At 41.5% G+C, this 20,194-nt stretch overlaps 1 protein-coding gene across 1 annotated transcript in view; it reads right to left on the bottom strand.

The window, feature by feature from the left end:
- Positions 1-18,042, bottom strand: part of CTDSPL (CTD small phosphatase like) — a 137,390-nt gene extending 119,348 nt beyond the window's left edge. Inside the window, exon 1 of the mRNA XM_030197877.1 lies at positions 17,272-18,042. Within this exon, the coding sequence (XP_030053737.1) occupies positions 17,272-17,347 (76 nt within the window). The 5' untranslated portion in view covers positions 17,348-18,042. The remainder of the gene's footprint in view (positions 1-17,271) is intronic.
- Positions 18,043-20,194: the final 2,152 nt, after the last annotated feature.

Here is a 20,194-nt window from a genome sequence, read left to right as displayed (position 1 = left end):
TTAGATGATCAGAAACAAAGTTACAAGGGACCGTCCCTGACCGTATTTGTTCTGGCAACCATTGTGCAATGCAGGGTCTTGCAGGGCACCCTATTTTCCTTAGTTTTATTTAACTACCTTTTCTGAGACTCTTGGGGAATATAAATCAGATTGTCTAGTTTTCCATCTGTATGCTAACAATGTTCAGTTATCACTTACCCTAAAACAGACACAAGTTAGAGAACTGAGAGTATTAACTAAACTTTGACATGTCTGAGGTCCAAGTAATGGGTGAGTTTGTGTCCTCAGTCACGGATCCTCATCTGTTTATGAATATTTCCTTGATTTTGTAAGAGATACTGGAAACCTGGATGTTTATTTAGAAGCCAATCTAACCCTTCACTCGCATATCACAAATGTCTTCAACTGCATTTAATCAAGAAACTGAAGACTCGGATTCGTCCCGATACAAGCTGCAGTAATGATATACACCTGGGTTACTTCAACCCCTATATACTGGACTTGCAAGTAGAATTCTGTTTTTACAGCTGATATGGAATACTGCTGCTCTTTTCAGATTTGGTTTAGGTGCACATTGCACTTTATTTCCAGGAGTTGCATTAGCTCCTTAATTTACTATAATGCTCATTGCAAACTCTTTTGTCTAGTTTTCCAAGCCATAAACAGTTCCTGTCTAGGCTGTCCGTAGTTATCAACCACATCTTTAAATCCCCATTCATACTCCAAAAAGTTGGCAAATAAGTTGTCCTACAAAATGTGTGCAAATTCTAGGACATTTTATTACATCAGCTTCTCAGACAGTAAACTACACTTAACCCTTCTGGTAAATTATAATTCTGTATAATTTGATGTACAGTGCCCTGGATTAAGGCACTACATAAATGTCTAAAATATAAATCAAAGCAGTACTGAATCATTTTTGTAAAGAAAACTGCTTTGACAACTGTTAATGCTGTACCCTAATGGATAGGACAACAGTTATTCTAAGGCTATAAGGATGAAGAAAACACACCTTGGCATCTTTTACACATGCTGACCTTCCAGGCTAGTAGTTACTCATACTTTATACTTTGAAAAGTCATTATACAGGCATTTTGATGATGAATTTGGTCCCCCACCCCAGTCAGCCATGTTTTCAAGATATCCACCAACTGTATGCAAATTTCTCATACGTATATTCATTGTGGAACCCCTGCCATATGCTCTATCCAGTTTGCCCATCCATACCAACTACTAAGTTCTACATTTCTTCCCCTTAGATGTTCTCCATGCTTGTCCCATGATTTCTTGAATTCAAATACAATCAGTGTCTCTATCACCTCCACTAGGAGGCTGTTTCATGCATCCACCATTCTTTCTATAAAGAAATAGTTCCTTAGATTACTCCTGAATCTCTCATCTTCATTCTACGCCTCCTCATTCCAGAGCTTCCTTTCAGGAGGCCCACCTTGTCATGGAGGTAATTAAATGCTTTAATTTTATCTCCCTTCTCTGGCTTTCCTCCAAAGTGTACATATTGAGATTTTTAAATCTGGTCCCATATGCTTTACAATGATGACCACTAATCATTTTAGTAGCCACCTTCCAAGACTGATTCCATCCTGTTTGTATCATTTTGAAAGTACTGTTACCTTTTCCCTGCTGGCCATTCCTCTTTCTACGCACCAAAGAATTCTTCTGGCTTTTGCAATAGCCCAATGTTTCCCAAACCTAGTCCTGGAAGCATCCCAGCCAGTCAGGTTTTCAGGATATCCACAATGAATATTCATGAGAGAGATTTGCATGCAGTGGAGGCAGTGCATGCAAATCTCTATCATGAATATTCATTGTGGAGATATCCTAAAAACCTGACTGGCTGGGGTGCCTCCAGGAGCAGGTTTGGGAACCACTGCCACAACCCATTCGGGTATTTAACGATCATCAAATAAGCTCACCCCCCCCCACCCCCCCCAGGACTCTCTCTTCTTTCATGTACAGAGATACTTCACCACCATAACTGTACCAGTCCCTTGGGTTTTTGCAGTTCAAATGTATGACACTGCATTTTTTTAGTCTAAAAGTTTAGCTGACAACTTATAGACCACTAGTAAAAAAGCCCCGTTTCTGATGCAAATGAAACTGGGGGCTAGCAAGGTTTTCTTCTGTGTGCATGTGGGAGTGTGTGTGTCCCTGCCCTCTCTCCCCTCCCCCCTCTGAGTCCTTCATTGTTACAGAGAGAGCGATTTGATTTCCTGCTTTGCTGTTTTCCTTCACTGTTTGTGTTAGAGAGAGAGCGAGGGCGGGGCAGACACTCATGGGGAAACCTGATATCTCTCCCCCTTCACACTTCCGGCTGGAGGCTTCATAGAACGTTGGTGTTGCCTTTTATATAGAGAGATTCTTCTAGTTTCACTACATCTCTCCTCACTTTATCCACACTTTCCAGGATGTCAACCATATTGTAGATCTTGGTATCTGAAAAGAAGCAGACCTTACCAGACAGCCCTGCTATATCATCACTTACAAGAAAGTTAAAAATAACCAGAACAAGCACCAAAACGTGCAGAACACCATTAGTAACGCCTTTATCCTAAGCATGAACTCTATTCAACAATACTCTTGTTGCCTCCCACTCAACCTGTTTCTAAACCAGTTACTTTGGGGCCTATACCAAGTGTGTTCAGTTTATTTAAAACAGACCTATGTGGAACCATTTCAAAGGCTTTGCTGAAACCTAAAAATATGCCACATCTAGTGCTCTCTCTCAATCCAACTCTCTGGAGCCTTAGAGATCTGTCTCCAATTATCAGCTTTGAAAGATGAGATCAACAAACTCAAGAAAGAATTAGCTTCAACTAAAAAAGCATCCAGGATTACGCAATTCCCTGCCAATTTACCACCACCACTGCCACAGAGAATGCAACAACAGAGGAATAGATGGGTCACAGTAGGCTCAGGTAGACTAAGACCTGTGACACAGAAGCTCTCATCTTCCCAACCATTGCCCCTGTCAAATTCTTTTGCTGCACTGCATCATTATGATGCTAAAAAAAAAAAAAAAAAAGAAGTACTGTGGTGGAACCAGAGGCTATGAAAGTATCACAACCCAAGAAACATCCCCCAAACAATGACAGACTGGTGAAAAGCAGAAAACTCTTACTGCTCAGAGACTCCATCATCAGAAACATTAACTTAGAAACACAGTTCAAGAGTTCCAACCTAGTGAAATGCTTTCCAGGATCTTCAGCTACCAGATGTACTGACCAAATATTGAAACTGATCCGAGAAGAGAGCAAAGCTTCAAATACTGATGTTGTAATTCACCTGGGGACAAATGTCCTGGCCAACAATAGCAAGTTTACAGCACAGAGAGCATTCCAGAAGCTTGGGGAGGGAATGAAATCTTTGGTTCGGACGGTGGCTTTTTATGAAATAATTCCCACGTGGGGGATGGGAGAAGAAAGACTACACAAAACAGTGGCGTTCAATAAGTGGCTTGAGTCTTGGTGTAAAGAAGAAGGTTTTAGCTACATAGGGGCGTGGGGTAATACATGGAAAAATAACAGGTTGTACTGTAATCATGAGCTACATCTTTCTGTGACGGGAAAAAGGATCCTTGGGGAGAAATTCAGACAGTATGTTTCTAGACATTTAAACTAAAAGGCCGGGGTGACAAAAGGAAACAAGGGAATCTGAAAAGTCACCCCCAGAATAAACTTGATGGCAGAGGGAAAGGTCATCTAAATAGAGAAAACCACCTAAACTCACTATGCTGATGGAAAGCAATGAGCACAAATGCTCGTAGTCTAGGTAAAAAGGTTCAAGACTTGCAAGCCCTGATGTTTGAAGAAAACTTGGATATTGTTGCTGTTACAGAAACGTGGTTCAATGATTTCCATGAATGGGATGTGACTATACTGGGCTATAATCTTTTTAGAAAGGATAGAGAGGGCCGAAGGGGTGGAGGAGTGATGCTGTATGTGAGAGACAATATCAGAGCAGCTGAAATGCGGGGTATCTGGGGAAAAGAAGAAGCTTTATGGATCGTCCTGGAAAGAGAAGATGGAACCTGTATCCACACGGGGGTTTATCTACAGACCTCCGGCACAAATGAAGAAGCTAGACAAGGATCTGATAACAGATATTCAAAAGATCGGTATGAAAGGGGAGGTGCTACTGTTGGGAGATTTCAACTTGTCTGATGTGCAATGGAACGTCTGTGGAATCGAAAAGAAGTATGGAGATTGTGGACGCCTGTCAAAGTGACTTGCTCAGACAAATGGTGATGGAACCCATGAGGGAAGGGTCGATGCTGGATCTAGTGCTCACAACTGGAGGAAGTGTTTCTAATATCTGGGTGGGTGCCCACCTATGTAATAGTGAACATCACACGATATGGTTTGATATAAGGGCGAAGGCGGAGTGTGGGCGCACAAAACTAAAAGTACTGGATTTCAGATGTACTGATTTTGATAAAATGGGGGGAATACCTAAAAAAGGAGCTATTGGAGTGGGAAGGCATAGGAGAAGTAGAAAATCATTGGTCAAAGATGAAGGCTTCTATAAATACGGCGACTGATCTTTAGCAAAGGAAAGTAAACAAAAACAGGAAGCCTATATGTTCTCCAACCAAGTAGCTGAAAAAATAAAAGCAAAAGAGGCTTTGTTTAAGAAATACTAGACGAAATAGCACCCTTACAAACAAGAACTTCATGTAGACACAACTCGATACCGTGGTTCAATGAAGAACTGAAAAAACTAAAAACACAATCTAGGAAACTGGAACATACATGGAAAAAAATAAAAAATGAACACACACAACGCATGGAAACAACTACAAAGGAAATACAAATGCGCAATAAGACAGACCAAAAGGTCGTATTACAAAACTAAAATTGGACCGGACTACAAAAACACAAAGAAATTATACCATCTCCTGAATAAATTACTAGACACAACGCCGGTCACCACAACTAACACTGACATCCCATCTGCAGACAACCTTGCTAAATATTTCAATGAAAAAAATCGTAAACCTACTCAAAACCCTAGCTCAGAACCTGATGGACATAGATAATTTCATTAATGGTCTATACCCAACCCCTGGTGAATACCCTGCTGATCGAATATGGTCAAATTTCGCACTCCTCAGCGCCGACAAAGAGGGGAATAATCGAACGTCGCTGGCGAAATAGGTCGCCGGTGATATATTTTGGCAGCGGCGCAACAGCTGGCCGGAACCATATTTTCAAAAAAGATGGCCGGCCATCTTTTTTTTTCGATAATACGGAGGGCTGGCGAAATGCCTTGGATTTCGCCGGGTTTGAGATCGCCAGTTTTGTTTTTCCGCGATAATGGAAAAAACTGCCGGCGATCTCAAACCCGGTGAAATTTGGCTGTGGGAGGAGCCAGCATTTGTAGTGCAATGGTCCCCCTCACATGCCAGGACACCAACCGGGCACCCTAGGGGGCACTTCAAACATCTTTTATAAACAACCAAATTAGCTTCCAGGTGCATAGCACCCTTCCCTTGTGTGCTGAGTCCCCCAAATCCCCCCCAAAACCCACTGCCCACAAGTGTGCACCATTACCAAAACCCACTGCCCACAAGTGTGCACCATTACCCTAGCCCTAAGGGCTGAAGGGGGGCACCTACATGTGGGTACAGTGGGTTTTGGGGGGTTTGGGAGGGCTCAACATTACCCACCACAAGTGGAACAGGTAGGGTGGGGGTGGGCCTGGCTCTGCCTTTCTGCAGTCCACTGCAACCAACAACAACTGTTCCAGGGACCTGCATACTGCTGTCAGGGTGCTGGGTATGACATTTGAGGCTGGCATACAGGCTGGCAAAAAAGGTTTGTATTTTAATAATTTTAGTGTGGGAGGGGGTTGGCGACCACTGGGGGAGTAAGGGGAGGTCATCCCCCATTCCCTCCAGTGGTCATCTGGTCAGTTGGGGCACCTTTGTGAGGCTTGGTCATGAAAATAAAAGGACCAAGTAAACCCGGCGAAATACTGCTTATCGCCGGGTTTTATTTTTCCATTATCCGCGAAAGCCGGCCATCTGGTAGCCACGCCCAAGCCTGCCCATGTCCCGCCTTCGCTTCGCCGCCAACACGCCCCTTTGAACTTTCGCCGGCGAGGCGAAGGGAAAGCGGCGAAGCTATCACAAATGTAGCTTTCGATTATACGCTTTTCGCCGCTTTTGCGAAATCACTGGCCATATCCCGATTTGTGTCGGGAAATAGCCGGCGATTACTTTCGATTATAAGCTGGACAGTTACCCAGGCGATAAAAAAATACTCCAACAGCCACTGTCAACTGGACACCTACCCCAGCTACCTAATACAATCTGCCCCCCATCGCTTCATAACAGACCTCACATCCCACTTAAACTTCATGCTTCAGCATGGCATCTATTCTAAAGAAAAAGGCAATATCCTGCTCACTCCAATACCAAAAGACACCAAGAAAAAAAACAAACAACATTACCAACTACCGCCCAGTAGCATCTATCCCATTAGTAGTCAAACTAATGGAAGGACTGGTGACCAAACAACTCAATGACTAAATAAGCAAATTCATTATACTACATGAGTCACAATCAGGATTTCAACCCCTTCACAGTACTAATTACTCTCCTAACCAAATTCAAGCAGGAAATTGCAATAGGCAAGAACATTTTCCTCCTCCAACTTGACGTCAAGTACGTTCGACATGGTTAACCATAACATAACATACTGCTAAGACTCCTAGAGTATTTCAGAATTGGTGGTGGCACTCTCAATTGGATCAAGGGTTTTTTAACCACAAGAACTTATCAAGTGAAATCAAAAACAAACATATCGACACCATGGAAACCAGACTGCGGAGTACCACAAGGATCAACACTATCACCGATCCTTTTCAACTTTATGATGACTCCACTAGCCAAGACCTTATCCACCCAAGGCCTTAACCCATTTATGTACGCTGATGACGTCACATGATATATCCCCTACAAACATGATCTGGCAGAAATCACCAACCAAATTGAGCTCAGCTTAAACATCATGAACTCATGGGCAAATGCATTCCAATTAAAACTCAATACAGAAAAAAACACATTGCCTCATCATCTCATCCCAATACAATACATACAAACCCACAAACATTAGCGCCCCAGGATACACCCTCCCTATCTCAGACAACCTGAAAATTCTGAGTAACAATCGACCAAAACCTCACACTAGAGATCCAAGCGAAATCCACCATAAAGAGAATGTTTTCTCAATGTGGAAACTCAAACGCATGAAGCCATTCTTCCTGAGGGAAATATTTCATAATCTGATACAATCAATGGTACTAAGCCACACAGACTACTGTAATGGAATCTATGCGAGATGCAAGGATCAAATTATTAAAAAACTCCAGACCGCCAAAAATACAGCAGCCAGACATATTTGGAAAAACGTATTTTGACAGCGCCAAACCACTCCGAGAAAAACTGCACTGGCTACCAAAGAACGTATCACTTTCAAAATCTGCATGACCATTCATAAAATTATTTACGGAGAGGCACCTGGATACATGACAGACCTTATTGACCTGCCAACCAGAAATACCACAAGATCTGCATGATCTTACCTAAACCTCCACTACCCAAGCAACAAAGGACTCAAATACAAATCCACCTATGCATCCAGCTTCTCCTACTTAAGCGCACAACTATGGAACACACTGCCAAAAGCAGTAAAAACTACGCTGGATAACCTAAATTTCCGAAAAGCACTTAAGACAATCCTGTTCAGAAGAGCATACCCCACCGACCCAACATAAACATTTACCTAGACACCTGCGACACAATATAACGCAATATAACAAAAGACCGTAATGGGCATTACCTGACTCTTCCTCCCCCCCCCCTCCAAGTTCCCCCCAATTGTACCTACCATACACGTACCTTATCTACCATATCACCTTATAATCATTCATACCTTATATTTGTTCAGACCGGAATCGGCAAACGCCGATAACAATAATATGTAAGCCACAATGAGCCTGCAAAAAAAGGTGGAAAATGTGGGATACAAATGTAACAAATAATAATAATAATAATAATAATAAATACAAAAGAATGCAATGAGAGGATCACGGAAAAGATTATCAGATTAAACTCAAAGCAGCAAAGAGGGAAATACGGCTAGTGAAAGTGCGAGCGGAAGAAAAAATGGCTAAAGATGTAAAGAGAGGTGACAAGACCTTTTTCAGATATATTGGAGAAAGGAGAAAAGATAGGAATGGAATTGCGAGACTGAAAGATAATGAGAAAATGGTTATGTGGAAAGTGAGGAGAATAAAGTGAATGTGCTAAACAATTACCTCTCTTCGGTGTTCATGGAAGAAAGTCCTGGTGAAGGACCGCAGTTGGCTACCGAAGGAATATCTGGGAATGGATACTGCGCCGTTTATGGAAGAAAGAGTTTATAAACAGCTTGAGAATCTGAAGGTGGACAAAGTTATGGGGTCAGATGGGATCCCAGGATACTGAGGGAGCTCAGGGAGGTCCTGGAGGGACCTCTTAAAGATTTATTTAATAAATCTTTAGAGACGGGAGAGGTTCCACGAGATTGCAGATGAGCAGATGTGGTCCCTCTTCACAAAAGTGGAAACAGGGAAGAAGTGGGAAACTACAGACTGGTAAGTCTCACATCGGTGGTAAGAAAAATAATGGAGTCACTGCTGAAACAAAGGATAGTTAACATTCTAGAAGACAACGGGTTACAGGACCTGAGGCAACATGGCTTTACCAAAGGAAAATCCTATCAAACGAATCTCATTGACTTCTTTGACTGGGTGACAAAAGAAATGGATGAAGTCCGTACAATAGATGTAATCTACTTGGATTTCAGCAAAGCCGTTGATACGGTCCTCCACAGAAGACTTGTGAATAAGCTGAAAGGGCTGAACTTAGGACCGAAAGTGGTGAACTGCATAGAAAACTGGTTGACTGACAGGTGGCAGAGGGTGGTGGTAAATGGAATCTGCTTGGAGGAAAGGATGGTGAGCAGTGGGGTTCCTCAGGAGTCTGTGCTGGGGCCCATTTTGTTTAATATATTTGTGAGAGATGTTGCTGAAGGATTGGAAGGAAAGGTTTGCCTTTTTGCAGATGACACGAAGATAGCCAATAGAGAGGATACTCTGGAGGGAGTAGAAACGATGAGAAATGATCTCCGAAAGTTTGAAGAATGGTCGCGGGTCTGGCAGTTAAAATTTAACTGAATGAGGAACTGAAAGATCAGGAGTAACATGAGTGACTAGGAGGTGGATTCAGCAACCTCTCACCCTTGGCCCATGATTGAACATAACGGGTGTTATTTGGCAATGCATGTTCAAGATTTGTGGCTGTATTAAGATTGAGCTTTGATGACCTTTTACAAGATAGAGGGCACATCGATATCTTTACCATCTGAAGAGCATGAGATAAGTGCGGTATCACTTGATAAGTGATCCATGAACCAACTGATTTGAACATTGTTCAGTACATCCAGCATTGTACGAAGAGACATTCTTTCAGTGTAACTTTTGTGGACATTATGAACTGCAGTTATATTCACTGCAATTTATGTATATGACGCAAAGTTATATCGATTATTATGGTTTCTTCTAAAAAACATGGGTTTAAATGGATGATTGGTGTATGACTGGTGGATGAATGAAGTTTTAATTGGTATTAGTGTCATGTTTGAGGGCACTTAGATATAATAAACGGGTGTTTTGTATTTCAAAAACAGCTACTAGAATTTTATTGTGTTATAGTTAAGAAGTGCAGAGTGATGCATTTGGGGTGAAGAAACCAAAAAGAGAGATACTGAATAGGAGGGGAGAGATTAGTAATCTCGACTCAGGAGAGAGACCTTTGGGTGTTGGTGTCAGAGGATATGAAGGTGAAGAAACAATGTGAGAAGGTGAGGGCCATGGCCAGAAGGATGCTAGGCTGCAAAAAGAGGGGTATAACCAGCAGAAGAAAGGAGGTGTTGATGCCCCTCTACAAGTCATTGGTGAGGCCCCACTTGGAGTATTGTGTTCAGTTGGAGGCCATATCTTGCTAAAGACAGAAAAAGACAAAGCGATGCAAAGAAAAGCTACAAAAATGGTATGGGATTTGCGTTGCAAACCATACAGGGACAGACTTGCTGACCTGAACATGAATACCTTGGAGGATAGGAGAAACAGGGGTGACATGATACAGACGTTCAAATATTTGAAAGGTATTAATCCGCAAACAAACCTTGGTGGTAGAATTAGAGGACACAAATTGAGGTTGAAGGGGGGCAGACTCAGGAGTAATGTCAGGAAGTATTTTTTCATGGAGAGGGTGGTGGATATGTGGAATGCCCTCCCGCGGGAGGTGGTGGAGATAAAAACAGTAAAGGAATTCAAACATGTGTGGGATAAACACAAAAGGAATCCTGTTTAGAAGGAATAGATCTATGGAATCAGCGGAGATTGGGTACTGCATACCATGTAAAATGAGTTTATCTTGTTGGGCAGACTGGACGGATCGTTCCGGTCTTTATCTGCCGTCATTTACTATGTTACTATGGTCACCCAGTCAAAGAAATAAATCAGATACATCTGACAAGACCTGCCTCTATTAAAACCACTGGATTCCAGACACTGCGCTATACTACTACTATTTAGTATTTTTATAGCGCTACAAAGCGTACGCAGTGCTGCACAAACATAGAAGAAAGGCAGTCCCTGCTCAAAAAGCTTACAACCTAGTAGGCAAAAAATAAAGCAAACAAATCAATTAATGTGTAGAGGAAAGAGGAGAGGAGGGTAGGTGGAGGCGAGTGGATACAAGTGGTTACGAGTCAAAAGCAATGTTAAAGAGGTGGGCTTTCAATCTAGATTTAAAGATGGTCAAGGATGGGGCAAGACGTAGGGGCTCAGGAAGTCTATTCCAGGCATTATCCTCTGTTTTGCTGTGTTTCCATTAATTTACTTACCACAGAGATCAGATTAACAGGCTTGCAGTTCCCAACCTCCTCCTTATTTCCGCTTATGTGGAGAGGAACTGAATCCATCCTTCTCCGGTCCTCCCAGACTGCTCCCAACTCTAAAGCAGCATTGAAAAGGTCAGACAGCAGACTTGCCAAAAATCCCCGAGTTCCTTCAATACGCTCAGATATATCCCATCTGGCCCCATCGCTTTATCCATTTTACTTTTAACTCCTCATGAACACAATCCTCTGAAAATCATTCAAGGTCTACTCTGCTTACTGTTCCCACGTGTTTGTTTTCTTCAGTGCTCTTCCTGGTCATCCATCTGTACCGGAGAAAAAGTGTCTATACACTTGCCCTATACTTTTTGGTGTCAGTAGGTTACCTGAAATGCTCAATCTGAATCCATAATCTTGTCATCTAAAAACACTTCCATGGTGACGTGCGAGGGCTCATCTCCCGGAACTGAATGCTCCCGGGGGGGAGAGGGAAGGGGGGGGGGGTGAGGACCCTGCAACTGGGTGGCAGGTAAAACTCTCCAAGTGGGAGGGAGGGAAAACCCTCGAACTGGGACCCCAAAACCTGGAACTGCGAAGAAGGCAGGGAGGGAGGGTGTGAGGACCCTGGAACTGGGAGGGAGGGAGGGTGAGGGAGGGAAGGGGAGGTCCTGGCACACACTCTCATTCTCACACACACACACACTCACACCCACTCTCACTCTCTGTGTCCCACACTCACTCTCACACACACTCTGTAAAATACACACACACACACACACACACACAGAGGAAAACCTTGCTAGCACCCGTTTCATTGCTTTGTGAAACGGGCCTTTTTTACTAGTCTTTGTAATATACAACCACATTTACAAACCAAGAGGTGCATATGGAAGGTTATGAAAGCTAAATGCAAATAACAAATTGCACTGATGTTATTTCTGCCCCCAATAGGCATTTATCCCTACCTACCAGTGAGGTTCAGGGATACCTGAATATGTATGAGATAGATGTATATAAACTGCCTCCTCTGCCTGCAAATTTATTTCATGCAAATGTATCCTGAAAAATTAATTCTCATCATAAAAGCATTACCTATTTGACAAAACTATATATGACTGGCAAAACTAAAGAACAGCCCAGATCTGAAATAGTGTTATTTATTATCAGAAGAACTAAAAAAATGTTTGTGAAGATTGACACACTGCCTGCACTTCTCCCTCACTCAGAGAGACACAACTGCAACCCTCAAGGGACACAAGCTAGCTTGGTTTTTGGGCTATCCGTAATGAGTATACAAGAAATATTTAAAACATTTTAGAATGCCATGTAAATATATCTCATGCATGTTTATCAAGAGTATCCTTTGAATAGCTCTTTGCGATACTCAAGGATTGCAGCTGGACACCCCCATTCTAGACAGGACATAACCTTCACAAGCCTCTGCAAATGTTTATCGGTCTTCCTGTTTTATCTGTTTGCCTCCATAATGTCTTACATACCAATTTTAAAAGTATTACAAAAGTTAGGATATTATTTATGCCACTTTGTAAAGCTATTATGTACCAGTCTGTTCCTCAAACTTTCCTACCTTTCAAGCTAGTTGTATATTTAGAAAGAGTTTTTGCATGAATAAACATTAATTTTTTTATTTTTGTACCCCGAGCTTTCCCACTCATGGCAGGCTCTATGCGGCGGGCAATGGAGGGTTAAGTGACTTGCCCAGAGTCACAAGGAGCTGCCTGTGCCGGGAATTGAACTCAGTTCCGGGAATTGAACTCAGTTCCCCAGGACCAAAGTCCACCACCCTAACCACTAGGCCACTCCTCCACTAATCCAAGTATGTTCACATTTCAAAGAATCTCCCTTTGCCAGTTCTGGAAATCAAGTGCTTTATGGAAGGGATTTTCTCCCCACTAATCCAAATGCTTCCTCCCAATTAATCTTTGGAATGATTGTGAAATCATATGATGAATTTCTACTATCACTGGAAGTTCAAGGCTATGGACTACAATTATAAAACACATAATTAATGGTTTCAATGCAAACTGAAACAGGAAGATGGCTGAAGATGAGAGAAAACAGTTTATATTTATTTATTTATTTATTACATTTGTATCCTGCGTTTTCCCGCTCATCGCAGGCTCAATGCGGCTTACATTGTAACAAGAGAATACAATCTGTAGTATCTGAAGCAACAAAGGAGGTATGTGGTAGGACAAATGAACAAGGGTAAATGGGATAAAAGAGGTATGAGAGAAAGGATAGGGATAGGTAAGGAAGTGGAGCGATGAAGAAGAGGTAGGGGAAGAGCATGGAGGGTAAGAAGATTGGTAAGAGGTAATTTCTGAGCCGTTGTTAATGATTAGATGAACCGTTGAATGGATGGGTTGCTTATGGTAGGTCAAGTCATTTGGGTAAATCTGTTTGAATAGATGGGTTTTCAATAGTTTCCTAAAGGGAAGGTATTCACTAGTTGATCGAATGTGTTTATATAGAATTCTGCTCTTCAAACCTGTTCCAGTTCAAGTTTTGTTTAATATATTTAGAGTCTCACTCATGAACACAGACTTACAAAGTTTTACACAGGTTACCATGTAACTTGGTAAGTCTATGTGCTTTGAAAATGAGCACCTTAATTTATCAATAAAGTATCAACTTTGGAGGAAGATGTGTAAATATTCATGTAACAAGTCATAAATGTTAAATAGATATAAAGACTTGAAATATTGTAACAAATCAACTTTTAGTGGGTCTCTAGAACAGGATTCATCTGAAGGGCACCACCTTGTGGCAGTCAAAAATTTAAGCAGTTAAAACAAATATATTTCCGTAGTTTTATACAAAATAAAAACTGCTAATTAACATTGTATTACTAATGGCTATAATGGCAATGAATGGAATCTCTAAGCCAATACTGCAAACTTCTAACAGCTTGTTACTGGACAAGACAATTTCCTAACTCTTCCTTCCCTATTAAAAAAACATTGTACACTAAGGCATTATCATACTAAGTAAATGACTATATTCACAATTAAAAATCTGATAAATGGTAGAAGAGCCATCTTACTAAAAGGAGAGCTGGTCCAAGCATTAGGCAACATTAGGCAGTCACCTAGAGTGACAAAATTCTTGGGGGCAGCAAAAACAAACAAACAAACAGCTGAAGGCTAAGCAAAACAGGTCCTGACAGCCACACAAACTCAAAGAACCACCAGCATATACTTTAACTTGAATTTCTGTTGGATTTTTCTATGATGATCATGATTAATTATCAAGATCTTAGAAGGAGGCTGCAAGCCAGGGGCTTGAAAGTTAATTGAGGGTGGGGTGTAAGGCTGAAGGTATACAAGGGTGATGGATGCCTTTTAAAAGAAGCCTATTTTCCAGGCCACACACACACACATCCACCAATCAGGGAAAGAAAAGATCCCTATCAAGAGTGCTCAAGTCTGCTCAACTTAAAAATGCGGTGTGGACTGCACACAATATACAAATTTTTCCGGGCACAATCGGCACAGAAAATAGCAGAAAAATTGTAGCAAAAACGTGAATCAATTGTTTACTCTTTCAAAAAGTACTAGGGGACACTCCATGAAGTTACATGGTAATACTTTTAAAACTGATGGGAGAAAATATTTTCACTCACTTTCTGGAACTCATTGCCAGAGATGTGATAAAAACAGTTTAGCGCATCTTGGTTTAAAAAAAAAAAAAAGATTTAGACAAGTTCCTGGAGGAAAAGTCCATAAACTGCTATTAATGTTGAAACGGGGAAAGCCACTACTTATCCCTGGAGTTGATAGGGTGGAATCTTGCTGCTCTAGGGGATTATGCCAGATATTTTTTTATTTTTGTTACATTTGTACCCTGCACTTTCCCACTCATGGCAGGCTCAATGCGGCTTACATGGTTAAGTGACTTGCCCAGAGTCACAAGGAGCTGCCTGCGCCTGAAGTGGGAATTGAACTCAGTTCCTCAGGACCAAAGTCCAGCACCCTAACCACTAGGCCACTCCTCTGGCTCCAGATATGTGTAACCAGAGCTTAATTTCAAGGGGGGAGGGGTGTAGAGCCTCAAACATATCTTTTCAGACTCCAGAGAAGTGGGTGTGAATGGGGTGAACTTGGAGGAGAGCAGTCACTTTACTCCCTAACCCAGCCCCTCTTCTCCTGTTGCTCATACCCCTGGCCCACCTGCCCCCTTCTTGCAGTTCCACTTCCTTTTTGTCTACAAATTAAGATTTGTGTAATTGGCTACTGTTGTAAGCAGGACACTGGGCTAGATGGCCCTTTGGTCTAACCCAGTATGGCAAGTCTTATGTTCTGATGTAAAAGTAGTCCAGGCAACTACATGAGAGGGGAAGGAAGTTTTTAATAATTAAAGTTTGTTACAATCCTAAACGTTTTAATGTACAAGTCCCAGCTTGATTCTTGAAAAATATCAGCTGTAATAGAAGAGAAGCCTATGTATACCTTCTATATGTAGACATCTCTGAATAAAGTGTGATTATGATGGGTACTTATAGCCTGCTCTGTCCCTAAATTTAAGTTCAAAGTGGGTTAACAGCACAAGAAAAGGAAATCAGTCCAGAACTACAACAATAATTATAATGCAAAATAAAATTAGTATAGTTTCATAACAAAAATTTTGAGAATACTATTCCAACAATTTACAGAAATGAATATAACATGATCTAACTTCTACTGTGAGCATATACCAAAATGTTCCCCTATTTGAAATATACAATACCTCATAAAGCTTTTCAATTTAACACCTCTAAAGGATGGAAATTGTAGCACAAGTTCACTGATCATTAAAATCACCCAAAGTTATTAATGATGTCAAATTAGTGTACAACCTCTTCTGTTACAGTCAATCCCACCTGTTTTGATAAAAATCTCCACCACACTGCCTACTTCTCAGTCGGTCATATATACCGAACCCACATATCAGTGGGAAGACTTCCACACACCATTCCGACAAGAAATCTACACAATAGCTCCAATCCCATTTTACTTTAAAATTTCAAAATATATATATAGGTAAATACCTCCAAAGTAATGGAATGGTAATCAAAACTGACATTCTTTGTAAGCTGTGATACCTTCCATTAGTCCAATAAAGAGAAATAGCTTTTGAGAACTCAAAGGCCTGTTCTTCAGGCATCATCAGCTGCGATCTGTGGACTTTCAAAAAAAAAAAAAAAAAATCTCATGGACTACTACAAAACCTTTTTTGTTTGATCAATCACAACCTACACAGGCCACTAAGAATGCAGAATTGTTAACGCGTATCCCTTTCCACAAATTTATGCAAGGGGGTTTATATGTATTTACAGTTAGTCTATGTAACATTAAAACATCTACTTTAGACCAATGGGTTGTAAAGGCCAAAAAAAAACGTTTAAAAGTAAATGTTTGCAGTATCCGAGCGTGAGTACAGTCTTAATTACGTAAATTAGCCGCGGGAGGAAAGCTAAATTGGGTGCCAACACATGAGGTTTTAGGAATAATGTATTTAGTTTCTATTCCATTGCTCCTTATTCTAAACAAAATGGGGAAATGGAATATGGTCACTTTTGCAAAAAGATCTTGTAATTATTCGCGTTTCCGAAACCCCCATCTCAATTAGCTTTATTTCATTGGTGGGGAGAAAGGAGTACATTCCACGCTCAATGTAATTGGAGAAACAGTATATAAGTGCCTTAAATAAACTAATAAAAAGGAGACCCGAAAACTGTCGAGAGTCGACAATGTCAGAAAATAAGGCTCTTGGGGCTTTGAGAAGCCTCCCGATTAATGAAGGAAGGCGTGTGCGATGTACAAGAGGAGAATTTGTTTGGGAGACCTAAATACAAGGCAGTCACCTGAAGAAGAGAAATAAATGTATTTTAAGAAATACAGATGCTCTTTTACTTTCTTCGTGTGGACACATCATTGACTTCCACATCTAACAGCATAGTTTCTGAGCTCACAATACTAAAAGGCCGGATTTGTTCAGCATTTCCCCCCATTCTGTCTCTATAGGGAAAAAAAACACACACACACACACACAATTATCCGGTCCTAAATTCTTTAGTGACAAAACACTCCATTTTTATTTCACAGTATGAACATCTTAAGAAACTGCTGGCCACAATCATTTAAGCATTATAGAAATCAGTGTGTGTATATATATATATATATATATATATAGATAGATAGATAGATAGATAGATATAGATATATATATCAATGCCTACAGCTAATCCACCAATAGATAACACGCTCTGAAAATGTCAAAAAAATGATGGAAACATTCTTACCTTTATCCTGACTGCAGGATATAATCTCCTCCTCTTTGGGGTTAGTAACCTGGGTGATAATGGACGTGCTGTCCATGGAAACGGATGGTAATTTACTCGATGATCCCCCTCCAATCTGGAGTGCACATCAATAACTGTTATATAATAATCACTATATTATTTTCCCCTAACAAGTTGCTTCCCAAACCAGCCGGCGCCAGGCAGGGTCCCTTGCTTTTTTTTTTCTTCTTCAGCATTAAATCCAAAGAGTCAAGGATTAGCAAAAAAAAAAAAAAAAGCCACAATATTCCTTAGAAAAATAGACTTGGTGTAGTAGAAACGCGAGCGAGGTAAGGAGAGGAGGGCAGGGCGCCAGCGGCTCTCGGTCTGGTGGTGCAGCTGAAGCGGCGCTGGGCGACCCCCGGAGGCTCCGGAGCTGCAGTTCGCAGGGGAGGGGAGAGAGGAGGCTCCGTGGCTGCTGAGGGGTGTGGGGACCGTGAGGAAAGGACGGACTCGCCCCGAAGACGGACAAATTATTATTATTTATTTATTTCCTCCTCTCCAGCTCACTCCCGCCCTGCTTCGCTAGGCTCTCTCTTTTTTTTCTTTTTTTTTAATTTCCAGCTGCTGGCGCCACAGCGGGCGGTCTCGCTCCTCTGCCGCCCTCGGTCGCCCCCGTCACTCAGCGGACTCGCCCCCTCCTCCCGTCGTCGCTTCCTTCCTGCCGCCCTTTCGCTCTATAGTGCTCCTTTCTCACAACATGGAGGAGGAGGAGGCGGCGCGCGCGGAGAAGCTTCGTAAACAAGGAAGCGCGAGGGGAGGGGAGAGAAAGGGGCTGGTGAAGGCGCGCGCGCACAGGTTTGCTGGGTAAAACTGTGTGGGGACTGGGAGCAGCAGGAGGGAGGGGGCAGCGCGGGAGGAGAACAGGGATTGGCGGATTCCCTAGAGCTGGCGCGGTAGAGGGCGTCGAGGGGGCGGTGCTTGCGATGTTTTTTTGCCCTGGTGGATATAGAGTTGTTGACACTGACAGGTCGACCTGTGTAAGGATTTTGGACGGTGTTAAAAATGTTGTGACTGGAGGTTGATGTCCGGTCGGTCGGGTCGGGGGTAATCTTGTATCTAGCAGATCTTTAGCTGCATAGACGGCCCTTGTGTACAGAGTTGTTAGGGGAAATTGCTAGAATAAGATTGCACGCAAATTTAAATGTAAAAATTAAACAGACTACCTTCTTAATATACCTTTTCACTATCCAAAGCATTCTCTTTTATATTTGGAGGCGGTTCCAAGTGTGCAAAGCTTCAACCTACCAATAGGATCTGTGCTGGCGCTGAAAAGACGATACAGTTGTGACAACTAAAAAGGAAAATGAATTATCAAATTACAGAGAAAATAAGTTTTCAACAGTTACTAATCACGGCGGCTTTTTAATGTGCTCCCTTTTTAGAGGCATCTGAGGCCCTGTAGAATCAGAGAAAGGTTAGCAATTCTTGGACTCTCTCCACTGTTTGTGGCATGATGATATTAAAAAGCCAGTTCACAAAAAGTTACAGTAAGGTAAACAAATCTCAATATGTCAATATAAAAAAAAAATCTTTGAGGATGTCGACCCTGACAGAACTGTGGAGATATCATCTTGGATGTTCCGATTCCCACGCCAAAAGCTCAGTGCAAGATACTGGATATTGTAGTAATTGCGAAAAACACAAGAACAACCATAACAGAAATGTTATTGCCACCAAGCAAGTATTCTGAACTAGTTTGAATAAAGAAAAGATCCTTAGGTACCAACAAATCAGTCAAGTCGGTTAAATATCTTAAACAACTTTCGGCTTCAATTCCGTATCAAGGTGTGACAATATTGAATTCCCTTCCTCTGTCCACTCTTCATCTCATTTGTGCGCCTTCGGTAAACAACTGAAGACAGTTTTATTCAAAAAATATGTGAAATGATTATATTTGGGATACTGCTTTTAGTTTTTGTAAATTCCCAGATGGTTGTCCTGGTAGTCTTTTAATTATGTAATCCACATAGGTTATTGTGGAATAGCTCTCGATGTAATGTAAACACCAAGAAAATATAGTGGAAAGATACAGAAATTGTCTTAATTGTTTTGTGTGCCACAGGTCTGATTAAAAAGAATTTCCAAGTGCAGCGTGATATTATCTATACATATTACATTTTAGAAACACCAGAAGGGCATAATGCACATTTAGAGATAAACATTAGCAGCAAATTTCAGAAACTCAGATAATCTCCAAGTATCCTGGTACATTCCTGTCACTGAAGGTGCAGAACGAGCCCAATTGGAGAAGTATCTTCAGAGAAATGTATTTTACAGAACTCATGGGTGCGTGTTTTTTCTTTTCCATTCTGCCCTAGAAATGTGCTGAGGCTCAAGAGCATAGGTGCCAACATTCAAAATGATTAGGAGTGCTCAACTCAGCACACATTTTATAAGGAATCACCTAATTTTAGGTGGCAGGAATGCACACGTATAACCTCTTATAGAATACCAACTAGCAGAAAACTATGCAACATTTTTTGATAGCATTTACTTTCCTAAAAGGCCTACCTAGAGGTGGAGATTTGATGAAGTATGTAAATATGCACATAAGATCATAGTATTCTATACGCTATTCTGACTATCTCAAGTGTGAGCGTTTATTCCAGTCATAGGGCTGGTGTAAGTGACCGTGCCTTAAATGTAAGTGTATATTCTACCACTTGTGATAGTATTCTGTCATGAAAAGTAGATGCCCATTTTCTTTATAAAATAGGCTTCAAATAGGAGACTGCCCACCCTCTTATTTTAGGCACCCTATTATAGAAGTTCTCTCATGATTTAGAAGGATATGGGTGGTACCCTGCACAACCACATAGATCACACATTCCATAAGCTAGCCCTCATCTGATCAGGAGTTGCTCAGCTGAAGAGTTATAGG

Source organism: Microcaecilia unicolor, chromosome 1, assembly GCF_901765095.1.
Source record: "Microcaecilia unicolor chromosome 1, aMicUni1.1, whole genome shotgun sequence".
Lineage (NCBI taxonomy): Eukaryota > Metazoa > Chordata > Amphibia > Gymnophiona > Siphonopidae > Microcaecilia > Microcaecilia unicolor.
The sequence above is the reverse complement of the archived record's forward strand: the minus strand, read 5'-3'. Positions and strand labels throughout refer to the sequence as shown.